Raw genomic sequence first — 21852 nt, forward strand, 5'->3', positions numbered from 1 at the left:
CTCCTCTGCACCCTTTCCAATGCTTCCACATCCTTCCTATAATGCGGCGACCAGAACTGTACGCAATACTCCAAGTGCGGCCTCTACCTTCAAAATATTCAAGCACTCCCATTTCCAAAACCTTTACGGAAGAGGTTTCTAACAATTTGACAGGAGAAACAATTATCTCTTCTCTGTTTTAAATGGGTTTTTAACAGTGGCCCCCTTGTTGTAAATACTCCCCTAAAAGGGAACATCCTTTCCACATCTACCCTGTTCATTTACATAATTTGTAAACAGTTGAAGTCCTAGCACCGACCTCTGTGGTAGACTTCACTTTACAGTTTTCGAAGCTGGAGAAAAGATTCATCTATACCTACTCTCTGCTTCCTGTTCATCAACCAACCTTCTATCCATGCCAAAATGTTACCTCTTACAACATGAGCTTTTATTTTCTATAAAGACCTTTGACGTTATCTGGAAATCTAATACAAGACATCGGCCAGTTCCTCTTTCTCCACAGCATATTACCTCCAAAAAGAACTTTCACAGTTTGATTAGACCTGATCTCCCTTGCACATTACTATGCTGACTCTGTCTGATTCCCTGCTAATAGCCTCTTAAAGAATACCATCTAACATTTTGCAAAAGTTAAGCTAACCAGCCTGTAGTTTCCTGCTTTCTGTCCCCCTCTGTTTCGGAATATGCTGCCTTCTAATCTAAAAGGACTGATCCTGAATCAAGGAAGATTTGTAAAATTGAAACCAATGCATCGATTATCTCATTACTTTTAAGATCTTACGACTAAGTCCATCAGGAATCCATGCAGTTTGATGCATAATTTCAGGACATTCCAAAGCACTTAGCAGTCAGTGAAGAACACAACTACCTGCAAATAACAGTGTGATAACGTCCAGATAATCTGCTTGGTTTTGAAGTGATATGGATCGATTCATATTGGCCAGGACACCAAGGAAAACTACTCCTCCTCTTCAAATTAGTGCTAGGGGCCTTCTGCATCCATCTGAGAGGCCAGATCTGAGTTTTGGTTTAATATCTCATCTGTAAGTGCAGTTCTCCCTGTGCAATGTGTGGAATCATAGAATCCTTAAGGCATGGGGGCAGGCCATTCGGCCCATCGAGTCCACACCGACCCTCCAAAGGACATCCCACCCAGACCCACACCTTCCACCCTATCCCTGTAACCCACAGCTAACCCACCTAGCCTATACAGCCCTGAACACTACAGGCAATTTAGCATGGCCAATCCACCCTAACCTGCACATCTTTGGACTGTGGGAGGAAACCGGAGCACCCGGAGGAAACCCACGCAGACTCGGGGAGAATGTGCAAACTCCACACAGACAGTCGCCCGAGGGTGGAATCGAACCTGGGTCGCTGGTGCTGTGAGGCAGCAGTGCTAACCACTGAGCCACCGTGCAGGCCTATCAGCCTGTATGATGGAATTATTCCTGAGGGGTGGGAATCGAACCCATGAATGTCTGTCTCGCTGGGGCAGTGAGCTGTACCAGAGGAAATGCTGGTTACTTCAACTGGAAAATTCAGAGCGAGAGAGGTCAAGAATCATGTGTCACACATCCCAGGATCACAAATCGCATCTTCCAGGGCTTTGGATTGAAGCCCAGTAAATTATTTGTTCAGCAGTGGTGTTTAAAGAAAAGCAAGGCCCCTTCAAAGGAATAACAGATGTGACAACATTTTTGGAACCGGACTAGTGACCCAAACATCAAACCCAACCAGTTCTTAAGTCTCTCCAGGATGGACAGTGTCCCTGACTAACCATGGTTGTCTTGGGATAGCCGTGCAATTACTCAGGGTCACAAGGGAAAGGCAGCCTGAAAGCATCACTGATTTCATTGCATTAGAGGGAGGTGAAGGCATCTTTAGGCCTCCCACGCAAACCATCTAGACCCAGGAGCTATCCTGTATCTCCATCAAGTCAGTGGCAGTGTCCCTACCTCTGGACCAGCAGGTCTGGGTTCAAATCCCACCTGTCCCGGACGCATGTCATAACACGTCCAAACAAGTTGATTAAAATGATTACAATTTAATCCGTTACTAATCTTTACATTCAAGGTTTAGACAGATATTTAATCGTCAAGGATTGTGGGGAGAATACAGGAAAGGGGATCTGAGGATTATCAGATCAGCAGTGATCTCAAGAAAGGGTGAATGGCCTAGTTCTGCTTTTATGGCTTAGCAAGGGCAAGAAGCAATAGTGCAATAAGGTGAGAGAGGACATGGTTTATTTTTTGAAAAAGGGTCTCAACCCTAAATGTCAGCTTTCCTGCTCCTCTGATGCTGCCTGGCCTGCTGTGTTCCTCCAGCTCCACACTGTGTTATCTCTGACTCCAGCATCCGCAGTTCTTACCATCTATGGTTTATTTTGTTTCCTTGATTGCAATGCAATAATCCAAGGCCACCCTCCTCCATCCCTGACTGAAAGTTGAAGAGTCCAGCAAGGCTAGGGTTAACCTTCTCCATTTACGTTCACTGTCAGATCACACGCTGAAAGACTGGTTCAGGGGACAGAGTTGCTGGTGCCTGTGATAGCTCCCATCACAGTATGGCCTGGGGAGGGAGAGTCCTACATGCAACATCAATCATTCTACAAGACCTTGCATTGGAACTGAATACAAGAGTAGGAAGGCGGTGCTTCAGGTGACCACATCGGGACCATTTGTACATCACCGGTCACCTTATATAAGGAATGATGTAAATGTATTGGAAACAGTTAAGAGGAGGTTTACTAGACTACTGCCTGGAATGCAACCTGTATGCAGCTTGGCTTGCGTGAAAAGCTTGTACAGGTTAGACTTGTATCTGCTGCTGTTTGGAATAGGCACGGTGGCTCAGTGGTTAGCACTGCTGCCTTACAGCGCCAGGGACCTGGGTTCGATTCCACCCTTGGGCAACTGTCTGTGTGGAGTTTGCACATTCTCCCAGTGTCTGTGTGGGTTTGCTCCGGTTTCCTCCCACAGTCCAAAGATGTGCAGGCTAGGGTGGATTGGCCATGCTAAATTACCTGTAGTGTCCAGGGATGTGCAGATTAGGTGGGTTATAGGGGATGGGTCTGGGTGGGATGCTCTGAGGGTCGGTGTGGACTTGTTGGGCCGAAGGGCCTGTTTCCACACTGTAGGGATTCTATGAGGAAGTAGCGACGTGATTACAACACACAAGATCCTGAAGGGGCTTCACCCGGTGGATGTGAACACGTTTTCCTCCTATGGGAGAGTCTAGAACTTACTTTTAAATAAGAGGCTGCCCCTTTAAGACTCAGATAGGGTGAAATTTTCTCTCTCAAAGGGTCACGCGGTCTTTGGAATTCCCTTCCACATTGGCAGTGGAAGTAGAAAGTTTGAAAATTTTTAAGACAGATGTCAAAAGATTCTCATTATGGAAAGGAGTGACACATTATCAGGTTTAGGTGGGAATGTGGAGTCCAGGGCACAATCAAACCCTGATCATATTAAATGGCAGAGCAGATCTGAGGGGCCAAATGGCCTACTCCTAATCCGTACCCTCATATGTAGCAGCTTTACTGTAGTAAAGGGCTTTTCACAACAAGACATTTGAGCCTCACAAGGGGAAATCAGGACAGGTGATCAAAAGCCTGGTAGGATTTAAGCAACATCCAAAATCATTAAATCCCTACACTGGGAAGCAGGCCATTCAGCTCATCGAGTCCATACCAGCCCTCTGAACAGCATCCCACCCTATCCTATCTCTATCACTCTGTATTTCCCATGGCTAATTCACCTAACCTGCACATCTCTGGGCACTATGGGACAATTTAGAACAGCCAACCCAACCTAACCTGCACATCTTTGGACTGTGGCAGGAAACCAGAGCACCCGGAGGAAACCCACGCTGACACGGGGAGAATGTGCAAGCTCTATACAGACAGTCGCCCGAGGCTGGAATCGAACCTGGGTCCCTGGCGCCGTGAGGCAGCAGTGCTAACCACTGAGGCACCCAGGAAAGGAAGATTCAGGGAACTCCTGAGTTAGGGGCCTAGGCACCTGAAGGCTGAAGTTAGAACTGCTAATGTTTAAATGATGGCAATCGGGGTGTGTTAGGGGTCAGAACATGAGAAGCACAGAGAACTGTGGGGTTTGCGGAGCTGCAGAAGGTGGTAAGGGGTAAGGAGGAGTGAGATCAGAGGCAAGGATGAGAACATTGAAATGTGTGTGCTGTTGGACAAGAGATGATGTAGGACAGGAAAATGTGGATGTGTAGGGATGAATGCGAGTTCAAACGTGAGCAGTTTGCGTTGAGCTGGTAGAGGAGGCTGAGCCCTGAGGGTTTTGGGATATCGAGGTGGGAAGTTAACAAAGGTGTGAATGAAGCTGAGCTGAGACAGGGCCACTGATGGAGAGATGGCTCTAGTTGAGAGAAAACATCAGCCCTCGAACCTGACAAACAAGTACAGTTTCAAAGGGCAGAGTGGCCATCTGGCGCAGGTCTGCTCCACTGAAATCTGCCCAGCTAATAATGAGGAAGACCAGCTACAACCACATTCCATCTTCCCGTCAGAAGAGATGAACAGTCACGCAATCTCAGGTCTTTGCCAAAGAGGGTTTGCAACCAAGTGCAAAGACCCATGTGCATTCCAAAGTTTGTTGTTGAGATGGGGGAGGTTAGACTGGGGGGCTACAGTCTTTCATGGACATTTAGCGTGTTACAAAGCAAGGCACAATCACAGGTTTTGTTACAATGCACCATACCTCTCCCTGAAGACTTGCCTTTCCCTTTGGGGCTCACCATTTCCACAGCCAGATACTGATGATCACTCTCCAGCTCCAACTTCCTCTTCACCTGCAGAGAGCACCAAAAGAAGCCAGATGAAAAACCAACTCGCTCACACACCGAGGTAAACCACAAATCATTGCCTCAGTCCTCGTGACCGAGGACATTCTACAGGAGCCACAAAATTACGGTATCATGCAAGAAAAAGCAGCGAGGTTGTCCACTTTGACAGGAAATCGGCCAGGAAAAGCAGAATATTCACGTAAACAGGGAAAGAACATAGAACAGTACAGGCCCTTCGGCCCACAATGTTGCGCCGAACTTTTACCCTAAACTTTATACTATCATCCATATGCCTATCTAATAGCCGCTTAAATGCCCCTAATGAGGCCAACTCCACTACCCTCTCCGGCAATGCATTCCACGCCCCTACCACTCTCTGAATAAAGAACCTACCTCTGACATCTCCCCTATATCTACCTCCACTCACTTTAAAACTATGCCCCCTCGTAATAGCTACCTCCACCCTAGGAAAAAGTCTCTGGCTGTCTACTCTATCTATACCTCTGATCATTTTGTTCACCTCTATCAAGTCACCTCTCATCCTTTGTCGTTCTAAAGAGGAAAGCCCCAGCTCTCTCAAACTTTCCTCGTAAGACCTTCCCTCCATTCCAGGCAACATCCTGGTAAAACTCCTCTCCTTCTTTTCCAACGCTTCCACATCTTTCCTGTAATGAGGTGACCAGAACTGGACACAATACTCCAGATGTGGCCGAACCAGGCTTTTGTATAGCTGGAGCATAACTTCTCGTCTCTTGAACTCGATCCCTCTATTAATGAAAGCTAACACACCATACGCCTTCTTAACAACGCTGTCCACCTGGGTGGCAGCTTTCGGGGAACTGTGGACATGAACCTCAAGATCCCTCTGCTCCTCCACACTGCCAAGAATCTTTCCGTTAACCCTGTATTCTGCTTTCAAGTTTGTCCTTCCAAAATGAACCACCTCACACTTTTCAGGGTTAAACTCCATCTGCCACTTCACTGAAAGAGTGCTGAAAACTGCTGTACAGAAGGATCTTGGGCCACCCTCTACATGAATTATAAAAAGCTAGCACACAGACAGAGCTAGTAATTAGGAAGGCAAGCAGAATGTTGCCTTTCATTGCAAGAAGTTTGGAGAATAAAGGTGGGACGTCTTGCTACAACTCTATCAGGCATTTGTGAGACAGCACTTTTTGTATAACATGGACAGTTTCGGTTCCTTTTCTTAAGGAAGGATCTCCTGCCAGTGGAACTGTTCAGAGAAGGTTCACTCGGCTGATTTCTGAGAGAAGGGGATTTTTTTTAAAAATTCACTGGTGAAATGTGGACATTGCTGGCTGCCCTTGAATTATATGGCTTGTGAGGCCATTCCAGAGGGTAGTTGAGAGTCAACCACATTGCTGTGGCTCTGAAGTCACATGTTGGCCAGACGAGGTTAGACTGGCAGATTTCTTTCCCTGAAGGACATTAGAGAGCCATGTGGGTCTTTCTGACTATCAACAATGCTCATCCTGAAATGATTCTTAATTCCAGATTTTTTTTTGTTGAATTCAAACCCCAGTCCCCAGAACATTTGCTGAGTTTCTGGATTAATAGTCTAACGATAATCCTTTGGCTATCACCTCCCTTTCTCATGAGGAAAGGCTGAGCAGTTTGGACCTATACACTTCGCAGTTTGGAAGAATGTGAGGTGATCATATTGCAAGGTTTGACAGGGTGAATGTTGAGAGGATGTTTCCTCTCATGGTGGAATCTAGAATGTGGGGCTAAAGTTTAAAACTAAAAAAGTTCTCCCATTTAAGATTGAGATAAGAACTTGGCCAAGAATCAGCTTTGTTTAAAACTCCCATCCACCAAGAGTGAAGGCTGAGTTCAACAGTTTTCATCCAGAATTGAGAATCACTGGGGGAGTGCAGAGAACTGGGGTTGGCATCATAATCAGGTCAGCCTCAATCTTACTGAACAGCAGCAGATGAGGGTCATACAGCACAATGTGTTCAGAGTGTCTGCACTCTGAACAAGCTATCCAACTCGTCTCACTCCTATTGCTCTGAACCCGTTGGTCCTGCAATCACTTCCTTTCCATGTTTTTTATCCAATTTCTTTTGAAAATTACTTTGAACTTGCTTCCAACATCCTTTCAGGATTTCTGATCGCAGCTCGCTGTGTAAAAGTTTCATAACCAGAAGTTCACGGGAAGACTAGAGGGTTACAAACAATCTTCTCTCTAATAGGTCCAACATCTTACAGATCATTGACTGCTAAGGGCAAAACAAATGTCTAGCTAGCACAGTATTGATCAGAAACCTTGTCAAAGCACTTCAAACAATGGCTGGCTCCTGCAGCTTCCTGAGATTTAGGCAAATTTTGCAAGTATCCCAGCAATCAATTTTTTTTTTTTTTTTTTTTAAATTGTAGACCGTAGACATGCAACATTAATTCCAGAGAATCAAAATTCTTCATCTGTGCTCTCAACTCCCACTTTTGGGCCTGGTTAAATCAGGCTACAATTAAAATAAATTAAAATAAAACAAAGAACTGCGGATGCTGGAGATCTAAATCAAAAACAGAAATTGCTGGAGAAACTCAGCAGGTCTGGCAGCATCCTTGGAGAGAGAAAGCAGAGTTAATATTTTGGAACAAATGACCCTTCTTCAGAATTTCAATCTTGAAGAAGGGTCACCAGACTCAAAACATTAACTCTGCTTTCTCTTTACAGATTGGCTGCCAGATCTGCTGAATTTCTCCAGCAATTTGTTTTTGTTTCAAGCTACAACTCCTCTGCCACATTGTGGAAATGACTGAACCCTTCCTTTACTTTTAAAGTAAGCCTGGTCAACAAATGCCAACATGATATTTGGCTGTAAGGGTTTCAGAGGAAAGTCACACACACTTTCCAGCATATATAACCTGGAAACAATCGGAATAGGAGCTCTATCTGTTCCCTCCCCTAACTCAAGCATAGAGGCAAAATCGCAACAGCAGTACTCCAGCTGAAACTAACAATCCCAACATATTAGAAATTAACATGGATCTTTATGCACAGTTTAGTGTCGCTCTCACCAGCACCTGAAATGCATTTTGTTTTGTTTTTATAAGTGTCACTGCAACATTATTTTAATTCATTCATGGGATGTGAGCATCATTGCCAAGTATTTGTTGCCCATACCCAATTGCCATTGAGCTGAATGTCTTATTGAACAATTTCAGAAGGCAGCAAGAATCTGTCCCACTGACGTGGGCCTGGCATCACATGTAGGCCAGACTGGGTAAAGTCAGCAAATTTCCTTCCCCCTAATGGCTTGAATGAACCAGGTAAGATTTTTACAACATTCGGCATAAGGAGATTTTGCAGACACAAGGCACAGGCAGTTAAGCATCTTTTATTAAATTTTCAGGGCAGCTTGACTTTTCTTACACTGTAGTCTGTATCTTCCCAACCCCAAAAAAGGTTTTACTACAAGATTTGGGGTCCACACACACACACACACACAATGTGGGTCATTGACATGATGTGGTAGTCAGAGATAAATTAGCAACCCACTCACAGACAGAAAGAACTTGCTTGAAAAGCTCAAACAAACAATCTGTAAAATGACCAGATACTAAGTCAACAGCACCCAAAACACCAAGTGGCCTCCCCCTATTTTCTTTGTACCAGAGATGAAAACTTCTCATTCTGGACAACAGCCCAAATGTTTTTGGATGGAAATTTAACCCGAAACTGTGCTGCCTTCTTCATTGTCTAAATGTAATAGGAAACTGATGTGTTTAGATCAGCAGGAGACGACAATCAGCATTAAGAAAGCGCTTCTGGTGATGTAGGTAGCTCTGAGGTTAGGATGCACACGGATGAGACGGAGTGTAAGGACATAGGTGTTCAATCACAGTAGCAATGCTTCTCTCTGGGTTACTGATGGTGCTTGCAACATAAATATATCATAAAACACAAAAATATATAACTAGGAGCTGTAATGGCACACTCAGTAAAACTCCTTTGGGTGCTGTCTCTCTCTCTCACACACACACACCAATTACCGGTGGGCGCCCCAGGGGGGGCCGCTGTCCCCACTCGTTTGAGCCGGGACCCAGGGGGGTAGCAGCGAACAGCAGGACCCCCTGAGCCGCCTCCGCCCGGGGCCCAGTCCCCGACCTCTCCGCCTCAACCGGGCCACTTCCTGCTGGGGAAGGGGAAGGAGAAGGTGGTGGAGGGGAAGAGGAGGAGAAGATCAGCAGCGGCCGCCCGGGCCCGCCGCATGCCCCGGTACCCGCCCAGAGGGAATCAGCGGCGGTTTCGGACTTTCCCGGACCCGGTAACACTTCCCTGGACATGGTCAATGTTGCAATTGTTGTTGCTGTTTCTTTTTGTTTTGTTACTTTGTTTCTGGTGGAGGGAAAAGTGTCGGTTCTCGCTGCAGGAGAACGCCTGAAGCCGGTGACCGTAACTGCAGCAGGTAGTGGCCCGGGCCGGGCCAGGCCAGGCCAGACTGCAGGTTTAAAAGGATACTTGGATTTGCCCTTCAATCCCGGAAGGTTCCATGAAGCCCGGTGCTGGTGGCTCCTGCCGCCGCCGCTGACCCTCTCTCTCTCTCTCGCTCCTTTTTACGCGCCAAATATTTGCCGCGAAACGGCCGCCGCACACGTCACAATGGCCGGCCCCGCCCTTCCACCTTCCCATTGGCCACCCCCTCCTGACGGACGGTCGCCTCCAACCAGTCGGCGACTCCGGCCGCCGCGGAGAGGGGCGGGCTTTCCGCTGATGCGGAAGGCGGGTGTTTTTAAAGGGAATGTTGTGGGGGGAGGGGGAGAACCAGGAAGTGTAGCTCTGTAGCCCTTTCCCAAAGTATAGGGGGAGACTGACTGCCCACCTCCGGCCAGGCTCTCATGGTCCCGACTTTTGATCAACCATACTGTCTCTATATTGTTGTTGCACTTTGATCACCTGTATTACTGATATATTGCACTTAGATCAAGAATTCTGTTTCCATAGTGTTGTTAATTCTATGCAAGTTACTGCAACTGCACTTTGATCACCTATGTCATTACTACAGTGTTATTGCACTTGCATTTTCATCATCCATACTATTTCTGTCGTGTTATTGCACCTGCATTTTGATCACCTATGCAATTTCTATAGTGTTTTTGCTGTTGCATTTTGATCAATTATATTTCTATAATGTTATTACATCTGTATTTTGATCACCTATACTATTTCTGTAGTGTTAATGCACTTGCATTTTCATCACCTATACAATTTCTGTACTGTTGCTGCACCTGTATTTTGATCACCTATACTACTTTTAAAGTGTTTTTGCTGTTGCATTTTGATTAACTATATTTCTGTAGTGTTATTGCACCTGTATTTTGATCACCTATACAATTTCTGTAGTTGCTATAGCACTTTCATTTTGATCAGACATACTAGTTCTATATTATTGCTTGTTTTTAGACATTATTATCCATCTTAGATCATCCATCACGTTGCTATATTATTCTCTATTTTTGATCACTTATATTGTTTCTACATTGTTATATCACCTGTAATTTTCTCACCTGTACTATTTCTAGAGAGTTATTTTACGTGTATTTGGATTATCCATACTATTTCTACTGTGTTAATGCACTTGTATTTTGATCACCAATATGAGGGAAGAGGGAGCTGTTTAGATTTTTGGGACACCAGGACTGACTCTGGAGAAGTTGGTACCTCTGCAAGGGGACTGAGTTGCTTCCAAGGTGTTTTGCTACTATGGATGGGAGGTCTTTAAATTAATTTGTCACTAGTTTGGGAACCAAGAAAGAATGGTAGAGGAAGATACCAGGGTTCACAAAATATTTGGAGATGTAGAGAGTTGCAGGTTAATAGGTGAAGTGGGAAAAGGGGAGAAAATCTAACTCAGAATCACTGTGCATGCATGTAATATGTTATTGTAGGTACTTAAATTTGACAAGATACTGGGGCCAGATGAGATGCATCCAAGGATTTTGAATGAAGTGAACTGGAGATTGGAGGGATCTTAGCCATAATCTTTCAGTCTTCCTACTCTGAGGGAGGTGTCAAAAACTGCAGAATTACAAACATAAACAGCTTGTTGAAGAAAATGTGCAAGGATAAGCCCTGCAATTATAGTCAATATAACTTCTGTGCTGGGGAACCTTGTAGAAATAAGTATTTGGGATAGAATAGTCAAGTGGGTAAGGGTGGATTGATTGGAGAGAGTCAGCATGGATTACTGAAGGGGAAATTGTGTTTAAATAACTTGCTGGAATTATTTTGAAGAGGTTACAAAGACTTGATGAGGTCAATGCTTTTGATGTGGTGTACATGGACTTCCAGAAAGCATTTAATATTGTGCCACACAACAAACTTGTGAGGAAAGTTACATGTCATGGAATAAAAGGGACGGTAGTAATGTGGATCCAAAATTGGCTGATAGGAAATAGAGTGGTAGTTTTCAGGCGAGAGGAAGATTTGTAGTGAAGTTCCCCAGGGGTCAGTTTGGGTAATGTTGAACTTGTATAAAACACAGACGTCAGCTGAAATACTGAGAACAGTTTTGGGTGCTACATTATAGGAAGGATTTGAACTCATTAGAGAGAGAGCACAGAAGTGATTGAGAAGAATGGTTGAAAAATTTCAGCTCTGGGGATAAACCGAAGACGTTGCGACTGTTCTTGGAGAGAAGGCAGCTAAGAGATCCGAAAGAAGTTTTCAGAATCATGAGCAGACTGGATAGAGTAGATAGATAGAGAATGTTCCCTCATCCAAGGATAAAAAAAATCAGAGTTCAAGTGAAGTTCCCCAGGGGTCAGTTTGCGACCCTTGTTTTTGCTGACATATATTAAAGATCTGGATCTTGGTACGAAAGGACAATTTCAAAGTTTGCAGTTGGCAAGAAACTTGTAAGAGTTGTAAACTGTGAGAACAGTGTGGAATTCCAAAAGGACACAAACAAGTTGGAGACAGGTTCAGTTGAGGGTACTGGATGATTATTTGGAAAGAAATAATGTACAAGGGTATGGGGAAAAAGCAGGAAATCGGCATGAGGTAATGATGCTCATTTGAAGATCTCATGTGGACACAATGGGCTGAATGGCCTTCCTCTGCACTGTAACATTTCATTGATTGTGATTTCTATCATATTATTTCACTTTGATCACCTGCACTATTTCTACAGAGTTACTGCATTGGTTTTAATGCATTGTACAACATCGGATTGAAACCTAATTTATGTCATTGCAGTTGACACACAACTGCCCTGTGGGCAATTGGGAATGGGGAAATAAGTGCTGGCCTAACCAGTGACACCCACATCCCATGAATGATTTTTAAAAACCCGTAATAGGTAATTACCTGTAGTTCACTGTAGAGCACAAAAATCTTGATTTCTACATTCCGTAATTAGTCATACACCGTATTGGGAAAATATTCATTTGGTATGCACCTTTTGTAATGTTAATTTTGAACCACGTATTATACATCTATAAATCTTATGAATAAAGTACATTTTGGGGAAAGTTTCTATATTCCATTATTCATAATCCAAGGTCTGCCTGCCACAGTAAACCGAGGGGACTGAATAAGCGGTAGCACCCCTCAGACCACATGCCTGACACAAAATTCAACTGTACTGAGTAACTCCCCGTAGAACATGCTGTATAGAAAAATAATTATTTTATTACACTCTCTGTAACATACAATTTGAAATTCTATGCAAAGTACTTGCACGTGATGAATGATAGATATTTGGGGGGGAAAATGTATTCCATTATTGTCCTTATTTTTTCTTTATTCTTTCATGGGATGAGGCCATTGCTGACAATGCTAGCATTTGGTGCCCGTCCTCAGTTGTGTCTGAATTAAATGGCTAGGTCATTTCAGAAGGCAATTAAAAGTCAACCACATTGCTATGGGTCTGGAGTCACATGTAGACAAGACTGGATAAAGACTGCAGATTTCCTTCCTTAAAGGACAAAAGTAAAACATGGAATTTTGCAACAACTGATGACAGCTGTCGCGATCACCATTGCACAGATTAGCTTTATATTGCATATATATTAAATTGTTTAAAGTCTGTCAGCTGCTGATTTCCATAAACTTAAAAAATCAGAAGCAAACTCAGGTATCTTTCTTCTCTTACAGACGAGTGTAATAACCCAAAACTCAACCCCCATCCCCCAATACTTCTTTTGCAAAACAGGGCAACATATCACGTAACCAAGTTGCAGCAAAAGCAATAATATTTCACCCAGACCAATCCATTCTATAGTGCCGAGTCTGAGATTCTGCAACATTTCTGCGTTGTGCAGAGCCAGCTGTTTCCTCCACATGTAGCTTGCTCAACCCAATGAAACCACATGCAAGGCTTGTGCATGACAATGCACAGTCCCTGTATGAACAGTAACAACATAATAGCTTGTGAAAAATCAAGCAGGCACACACGGAGAGGAGCACCAATCAATACAAAACCCAAGCAAAGATGGCTGTTTTGAAAGTGTGAGTTACAAAACAAATACTCAATAGGTTTTGCAGTGTCTGAGGAGAGAGAAATAGAGTTAACTTTTCAGGCTGATGACCTTTCATTCTGGTGAAAGATTATTAACTGAATTAATAAAATCATTGGAGAGCAAAACTGAGTTGAATGTTTCCAGCATTTTGTTCCTTCCCTCAAGATTTCCAGCATGTTTATTGTTCTGCTTTTCAACAAAAAATGCATCTGCTTTGCTTCATACTTGTTCGTAGATAAATTGAAAACAATGACTCAGATTCGACAGCACTTAGAAAATATGAGCAGCATAGGTCATTTGACACTCCAGGCCTGCTCCACGATTCAATAATGATCATAGCTGATCATCTAAATCAGTTCCCTGTTCTCAATTTTCTCCACATACTTTTGATCTCTTTAGACCGAAGAACTATATCTAACTCCTTCTTGAAACATTTAATGTTTTGGCCTCAACCACTTTCTGTGGTAGAGAATTCCACAGGCTCCTACTCTCTAGATGAAGAAATTGTCAGATGCTTAGAGTCATTGAGATGTACAGTACATCGCTCCAACTCGTCTATGCTGACCAGATATCCTAAACTAATCTAGTCCCATTTGCCAGCATTTGGCCCATATCCCTCTAAATCCTCCCTATTCATGTACCCATCCAGATGCCTTTTAAATGTTGGAACTGTACCAGCCTCCACCATTTCCTCTGGAAGCTCATTCCATATATGTACCACCCTCTGCATGAAAAGTTGCCCCTTATGTTCCTTTTAAATCCTTCCCCTCACCTTAAACCTATGCCCTCTAGTTTTGGACTTTCCTACCCTCGGAAACAAGACCTTGACTATTCACCCTATCCATGCTCCTCATGATTTTATAAACCCGAATAAGGTCACCCCTCAGTCTCCGATACTCCAGGGAAAATATCCCAAGCCTTTTCAGCCTCTCCCTATAGCTCAAACCCTCCAATCCCGGCAACTTCCTTGTGAAACTTTTCTGCACCTTTTCAAGTTTAACATAATCTTTCCTGTAGGAGGGAGACCAGAATTGAACACAGTATTTTATAAGTGGCGTAAGTTATAAGTTTTGCAGCATGGTGGCACAGTGGTTAGCACTGTTGCCTCACAGCACCGGGGACCCAGGTTTGATTCCAGTCTTGGGTGACTGTCAATGTGGAGTTTACATGTTTTCCCTGTGTCTGCATGGGTTTCCTCCCACAGTCCAAAGCCATGCTGTATGATTCTATGACTCTGTGTGCAGGCTATATGGATTGGCCATGGTAAATGCAGGGATTGGGTGAGATGGTCTTCAGAGGGTTGATGTAGACATGATGAGCCAAATGGCCTCTATCTGCACTGTAGGGATTCTATGGTATTCTGAACATCTCACTTCGGTCTGACCAATGCAATCAGGAGTCAGCCACAGCTGATACTGCCAGAAATAAGTAACCAGGTTTCCATGTGTGGAGCTTGCAGATAGGATTCTGTGGCTGGTCACTGCTGCTCCAGTTGTGGGTTTATCTGTTACTTTCCAGTGGAGAGAGCACTCTCCAGGCCTGCTGTCCTAAGCATTTTTCCTTCTACCCAGCCAGTGCTACACATTTAGAAGCCCAGCGATTTCCTGTTCAGGCAGTCTCTCAGAATTGAGGATGATTTGCAACCTCTTCGGTTCAAGATGGTCAGTAAGTCCGAGGTGTGATCTGCAGTCTCTGCCACTGCTGGTGCTTGAAGGGTTGGGTCATTTAGAGGTTTTTGTGGGCACTTTCTGACACCTTGATTTTGCCATTGAACATCGATGAAGAAGTCTACCGCTTAATTCAATCCATTCATAAAAAAACCACCATGGTGGATGGTGGAATTTGAAATCAATAAAAATCTGGAATCAGCTGTCTAATGATGACTATGAATCCATTGTCAATCAACAGAAAAAGCCAATCAGGTCCACTAATGTCCTTTAGAGAAGGAAACTGCCATTCTTACCTGGTCTGGTCTACACATCAGTTCAGATCCACAGCAATGTGTTGGCTCTTAATTGCCCTCCCTCTGGACAATTAAGGATGAACAATAAATGCTGACCTAACTAGTGATGCCCTCATCTTGAAAATGAATATTAAAAAAGGAACTAGGATTAGGCCTTTCAGCCCTTCAAACCTACTCCACCACTTATTATGGTCATTACTGATATGATCTCTGCCTCATATCCACTTTCCTGTTTGCTTCCTTTCAACCTGTTACTGATTGAAAATCTTTCTGTCTCCACAAATTTATTACATGTCCCTATATCCACTGCACTCTGGGGCAATGAATTTCATAGATTCGTAACCCTTTGAGAGAAATAATTCCTCCATATCTCTGTATTAAATCTGCCACCCCATAGCCTAAAAATATGACCTCTTGTTCCAGAATGCCCCACAGGGGGGAAACATGTGTCTATTTTGTCAATCTCCTTTAGCAGCTTGCATACCTCAATTAGATCTTCTCTCCTTCTTCTAAACTCTAGCAAGTATAGGCCTAAATTCCCAAATGGGCCTTGCCCAGTTTGCTCAGTCACAGCCAGGGTTTCCCATGAGTCTACAAGGGTGCTCTGTAGTTATCTCTAATATGTTGCCTCTGAAATTCTGGGAGTTTCCTATTGCAACCAAGTTCCAAGTAGAGCAGTTCCTTCTGGGGTCTGGTGTCACGCACATGGGTGACATGCCCACCCAGTGACACTTGGCAAGGTGGAGGATGGCAAAGTAGCAGCTTCAAACTTGATTCTTTTTCCCTTAGAACAACCTTTGGCAGAAACTAGGGAGCATCACCTGCTGGTTATATTATAGAACATTATATATTATAGACTATTATAGAACAGAACAGTTATTGGAGGAATAAAATTCACGTCGAATGATTCTCCACAAAAAAAGTTACAAAAAGCCAGGTTGCAAAACTACTAGAGGTAATGGAAGCAAATTTCAAAGGAAATTTCAAAAGGCATTTAGAACAGAACTAAAGCAGATTAATTTTGCAGGAATCTGGGGTGAAAGCTGCAGTGTGGAACCAAACTGGTCAACTCTTTAAAGGAACCAGCACAGATACAATGGACTAAAAAGCCTCCTGCTATGCTATAAAACAAAACTCTACAATTACTAACTGAACATCGGTGTCTGTTCCATCTCAGTACCACCCACAAGCCACCTTCAAAAGCTGAAGTTGTTTAGCTGTTAGAAATCATTGTTTGTCAATGAAAATCTTCTTGGCTGAGGCTAGGCTGAGCTCTTGGTAAGAAAGCTGCGTTATCTAGTCTAAAGTTCAGCAACAGCTCCAATCATCTTTCCCTTTCATGGTGCCTGGCCCTACGCTCATTAAGGTGGGGTGTGTATGCAACAGAGCAACATAGCAGACTCTTTCTTTCCAGTTAGGACATGTAGAATTTTAAAGATTTAGGCAATAGCTGAGAACACACCATGAGGGCAGTCACATAACAGCAGTGAAGTGCCCCTCCAACTCCACACTGTGTTATCTTTGACTCCAGCATCTGCAGTTCTTACTATCTCTGAGTAAGTCACACCTGTATGGTGTTTTGGTGAGAACACACCAAGAGCTGTGCGTACAGTTTGGACCTCTTATTTAAAGAGGGACGTACTTGCATGCAGGCAGTTCTGAGAAGATTTATGAGCTAATTCCAGAGTTAAAGAATTTGTATTGCAGAAATGTTGCTCCAATAATGAGGTTACTATTATTGAAAAATAGAACACTTAAGGGAGGTGGGTTGACAGGGGCAATTCCAAAAGATCATTTCTTCTTGTCAGGGAATCTAGTTGCAGTGTAATGGTTCGGCCATTTCAGATGGAGAGAAGGAATGTTTTCTCAGAGCTCTTTGAGTTTCTTTAGCCCGGAGAGCAGTAGCGGCTGGGGCATTGAATATTTTCAAGGCTGAGGTTAATTCTGAGAAAATTGAGGGTTATAAGCAAGCAGAGCGGAGTTGAAAAGTCTGTTTTTCACCTAAATGAGGATCAGTTTGTGCGCAGCAAGTTTCCACAAACAACAACATCATAATTACCAGATAATGTTTTCTACGATGCCGTTTGAGGAATATATATTAACTATGACACTGGGTGCGCTCACCTACTCTTCTTTGCAATACTAACATTAAATTTTTAAACCACCTACCTGTGTTGGTAGATGTAAAAGTGTCATCCAAAAGATTGCACACCCAACAGTGCAGCATTCCCTCAGCATAGCAATGAAACATCTGGGTTGATTTTGTTTTGGTGCTTAAAACTCTGAAACGATTACCTTTAAACTCTCTGGCAAAAATACAGATGGGACAGTACATCCTTACAATCTTATGATCTGTAAATGGTTTGGAATACATTGCAGGTTAACAAGTTTTATCTCCCTCAAAATTTAAGGAAAATGTCTCCTGTCCATTTAATAGGGGATTTCTTGCATTTCTGACCTACTGCGCTTTATTTAATGAGGCCAAGAAATGATAACGTATTGAAATACTTCCACATGTTCCCTGCTTATTGTCCTTCACATTCCTAGCTCAACTTTAAACTGGTCTCTTTATAAGCCCGCTCAACTGTCAGAGCTGTCCCACCTAGCCACTACACCTTCATCAATAATTAGCTTGGATTTATATAATGTCTTTCATAAACACCAGACTGTCTCAAAGTGCTTTAAAAAGTGCAGTCACTGTTGCAATGTCAGAAATGCAACAGCAAATATTGCCGTTTGTGGAAGCTTGCTACGTGTAATGTGGTAATCACTGAAAGACCTTTTTTGTGATGATTCACTCAGCGATAAATATTGGTCAGGAAACAGGAAAGAACTTTCCTGCTCCTCTTCCAAATAGTGTCACAGGATTGTCTACATCCACCAGAGAGGGCTTTTAATTAATATCTCACAGGAAAAACTTTGCCTTTAACAAATAATAAGCATTTTGATTCTGTGCAACTGGAATTGAAAGAAATGTTTATGTAGTTTGGAAGAGATTGTGGTTACCACCAGGCACAAGATAACAGAATCAGAGCCTGATATCAGGGCAGGGGAGATTGCAATTAAAATATCAGAAATTCAGCAAACTTACAACTAATCACACGTCTGGTTAACATATCTGTGTGCACAACATACTTAGAACATTTGCTAGATTGAAGCATGTGTCCACCAGCATGCTCTTAAACCCACTTGCCTCCACAATGGTGTGTGCAATCCAGCATTATTGGAACCCAACCTTACCTTTGGGTAACATTCGTTGTCAAGATGGGCATTATCCTGACTTCTCCAAACAAGAAGCTGCTGACTAAATTTTCAACTAAACTAGAAGAGTTTGCAACTTTGTGCTCAACACTAGCAGTTCAAAGGTGAAGGCACACTTCTTGAAATGACGTACTACGAATAACTCAATGCATCTTGCTGGATAAAAGGCACAAAAGATTGGCTAGCTTGGCTGTTGATTCTACAATTTTAAAGATTACACCTGACATATAAACATACATCATACAATGAAAAGTTTATATTTAAATAAAAACTGGAATAAACCTCAACTCACGCAAAGGGTGGTGCGTGTATGGAATGAGCTGCCAGAGAAAGTGGTGGAACCTGGTACAATTACAACATTTAAAAGGCATCTGGATGGGCACATGATTAGGAAGGGTTTACATGGATATGGGCTAAATACTGGCAAATATGAGAGATTAATTTAGGATATCTGGTCAGCATGGATGAGTAGGTTTGTTTTTTTGCTGTACAACTCTATGACTCTTCCCCCGCCAGTAAAATATAACTGCAATTCATAATAATTGGTGTCATATCATTGATCAAAATTAAAAATCCCCCAAACTCTAATACTTGTATAATTTAAAGTAAGTCAGTAGCATTAAGGATTGCACTGTGATTGGCTATTAGGTTTGCAGTGAATTTTAAATCACTGTGCTTGTATGGAACTTCGAATCATATTGCAAAGGAAGAGACCATTTGACTCATCATGCTTATGATCATTCCCTGGTAATCTATCCAATCAATCCCATCTGCCCAGGAATTACAGAAACGGTAATACTATAGCCTATTGCACTCCTGTGAGCTCTGCAGACCACCCTAGTGTTTGATATTTTGCCTCTTCAGATGTACCCCTCAAACACGATGCATCGCTCAGATTCAACAACCTCCCCTTTCCTACATCCAATTCATTCTACACATTAACAACCCTTTGTGGAAAAATAATCTTTTTCCCTTTCCTCTTTAATTCCAGTCACTAGTTCGGTCAACCATTGAAACTACTTTTCATTAAATAAAAACCGAAAGAACTGCGGTTGCTGGAAATCAGAAATTGCTGGAAAAGCTCAGCCAGTCTGGCCGCATCTGTGGAGTGACATCAGAGTTAATATTTCGGGTCCAGTGATCCTTCCTCAGAACGACTTTTCATAATTTGCTATCCCGAAACCCAAACCTGTCCATTACTTTGAATACTTGGCATTGATCCCCTTAAATTTCTCTGCTCCATATAAACACCACCTGTTTTTCTCACCTTTACTGAGGGGAGATAGGGTTGCCATCTCCAGTCAGATATAATTGTGAAGTTTGCACCATGTGATCTTTTGCTTTCAACTACCCCAAACCCCAGGCACCATCCTTCATACCCATGGCAATAAAACAGAACTCACATAAAGGATGTAAGGCTCATTCACCTTTGGTTGGGGAGGGGGTGGCCTTCAAACATCCGAGGAGAAGAATTTCATCCCACTTTATGGGATAATGGATGTTGTGATCACAGCCACACTTGCCGCCCATCTCTAATTATCTTTGAGTGACTTGCTAGACCATTTCAGACGGCAGTTAAGAGTCAACGACACTGCTGTAATCTGGAGTCGCATTAACAGCCGGCCCAGATAAGGATGACAGAATTCCTTCCCTGAAAGGTATTAGTGAATCTTATAGCAATTGATAATAGTAGCAAGCATGCACGAGTAGCTTTCAGTTCCAGATTTATTACTGCCATGGTGTGATTCGAATTCATGTTCCCAGCTTGCGCCTCTGGATCAGTAATACAGTAACATCATTACCATGTCATCTTCTCATAGAAACTACCCTCCTTTTTGCAGCTTCAGGTTGCTGTGGAGCTGTTGGAGAAGGCAGAATGCACAGACACATTATCCAAATGGCTACTTTACGTATGAATTTCAGCACTTAGAGGCAGGATATTAAGCTGCAGATTGCATCACAACTGAGCTTAAACTGGTCCAAACTAAACATCGTAGCATACAGAGCAATGGTCAGAAGGTGAAACTCTGGTCAACCCATCTCTGATCGGATTCAGTCTGGAGGTTGCAGTATATGACCCCATGCTTTCAACCACCCTACGTCCCATTCTCCAGTCAATGTCACTGAACGCGTCCATCCTCTCAGTGCGCCATCTTCCAAAAAGTGTTGGAAAGCAAACAGACTCATCATTATCCAATTGGGCGACTGTGTGCAACAGCCTATTCTCTCACCTCCAATGTTTTAATAGCAGAAGTGTTCCAAGTGAATGAAGCGAAAACCTGATTATTTTTGTTATAATGTTCTCTATGGTTTGTCTTTTGCTCCAAACAGTAACCTTGAGATGCATCTTCACTTCTTGGAGGGTTGGTTAATCATGGGCAAGCCAACTTCATCAACTCCATCATTTTGATCACATTGTGACCGAGATGAGCAAACTCAGAAGACGTTGGGCATTGAAGATCATCATTAGTTTTGGAAATAAAGTCTGCTTTGTTCCCTTTCCCCCTTCCCCATCCCCATCCTTCACCAAAAGCAGGGCTTCCAACCACAAAGTCAGAGCCTGTAAATTGCACACCCATCATTCCTGCCGATAAACCATCCCAGTTAATCAATGAGTCAAAAACACAAGTAAAATTCTGAAACCAATTTCATTGCAACAATAATCTGTATTAAATATTAAATAGGAGCAAATTATAGTATAACAGGAAGAAAACGAACAGAAAAACACAAAAGGTGGTTTAAGTTGTTATGGCAGGCGCAGTGCTTGGTGACCTATATAGGCAATTTATATTATAGTATCTTGAAACAACTCCGTTTTAATATTTAAAATTAAAAATTGAGGACAAGAGCTAAACCAAAGTCTTTACCTGTGGTTTCATTCACGTGTCTGGCAGTGGTAATTGGAACTGATGTTTTCCTAACATTTGTATAAATGTTACAGAATTTAATGCTTTGACTTACACAGCTTTACCTTTCCGTCTTTTTTTTTTAAATATGCTTGTTGGCTTATTAAGTGGTTGGACCCAGGCTCTGAAACATCAGGAAGTAGGAAATTTTTTAAGAAGTGGAATGAGTCAGACCAAGAGCTAACTGGGAGCACTGAGACTCTGAAGAGGCATCAGACATTAAAAAAAATCCAGGAGTTTAAGGCTCATTTTCCTTTGCTTGGGCTTCGTGCTGCTCAGGAACACACATGCTCAAAGGAGCTGACAAGTTACTTCTACGACTAGTTTAACTGTGTCAGCTAATAGGTTAGAGATTTGCTACCTCTCTTTATTTCTACAAATCAGCACAGATAAACTTGACATGTTGCAAGCAATCGATGA

The 21852-nt window shown here is 42.9% G+C and overlaps 1 protein-coding gene across 1 annotated transcript in view; it reads right to left on the reverse strand.

Moving 5' to 3' along the window:
• The window catches only part of LOC109915257 (transcription factor E2F1), a 25790-nt gene extending 16428 nt beyond the window's left edge, over positions 1-9362 (reverse strand). The window contains exons 1-2 of the mRNA XM_048608530.1: positions 8833-9362; positions 4672-4818 (exon numbers count right to left, since the gene is read on the reverse strand). Coding sequence (XP_048464487.1) covers positions 4672-4818; positions 8833-9126 — 441 coding nt within the window. The 5' untranslated portion in view covers positions 9127-9362. The remainder of the gene's footprint in view (positions 1-4671; positions 4819-8832) is intronic.
• Between the last annotated feature and the right edge of the window lie 12490 nt (positions 9363-21852).

The sequence above is a fragment of the Rhincodon typus genome, chromosome 19 (genome assembly GCF_021869965.1).
Source record: "Rhincodon typus isolate 14 chromosome 19, sRhiTyp1.1, whole genome shotgun sequence".
Classification (NCBI taxonomy): Eukaryota; Metazoa; Chordata; class Chondrichthyes; order Orectolobiformes; family Rhincodontidae; genus Rhincodon; species Rhincodon typus.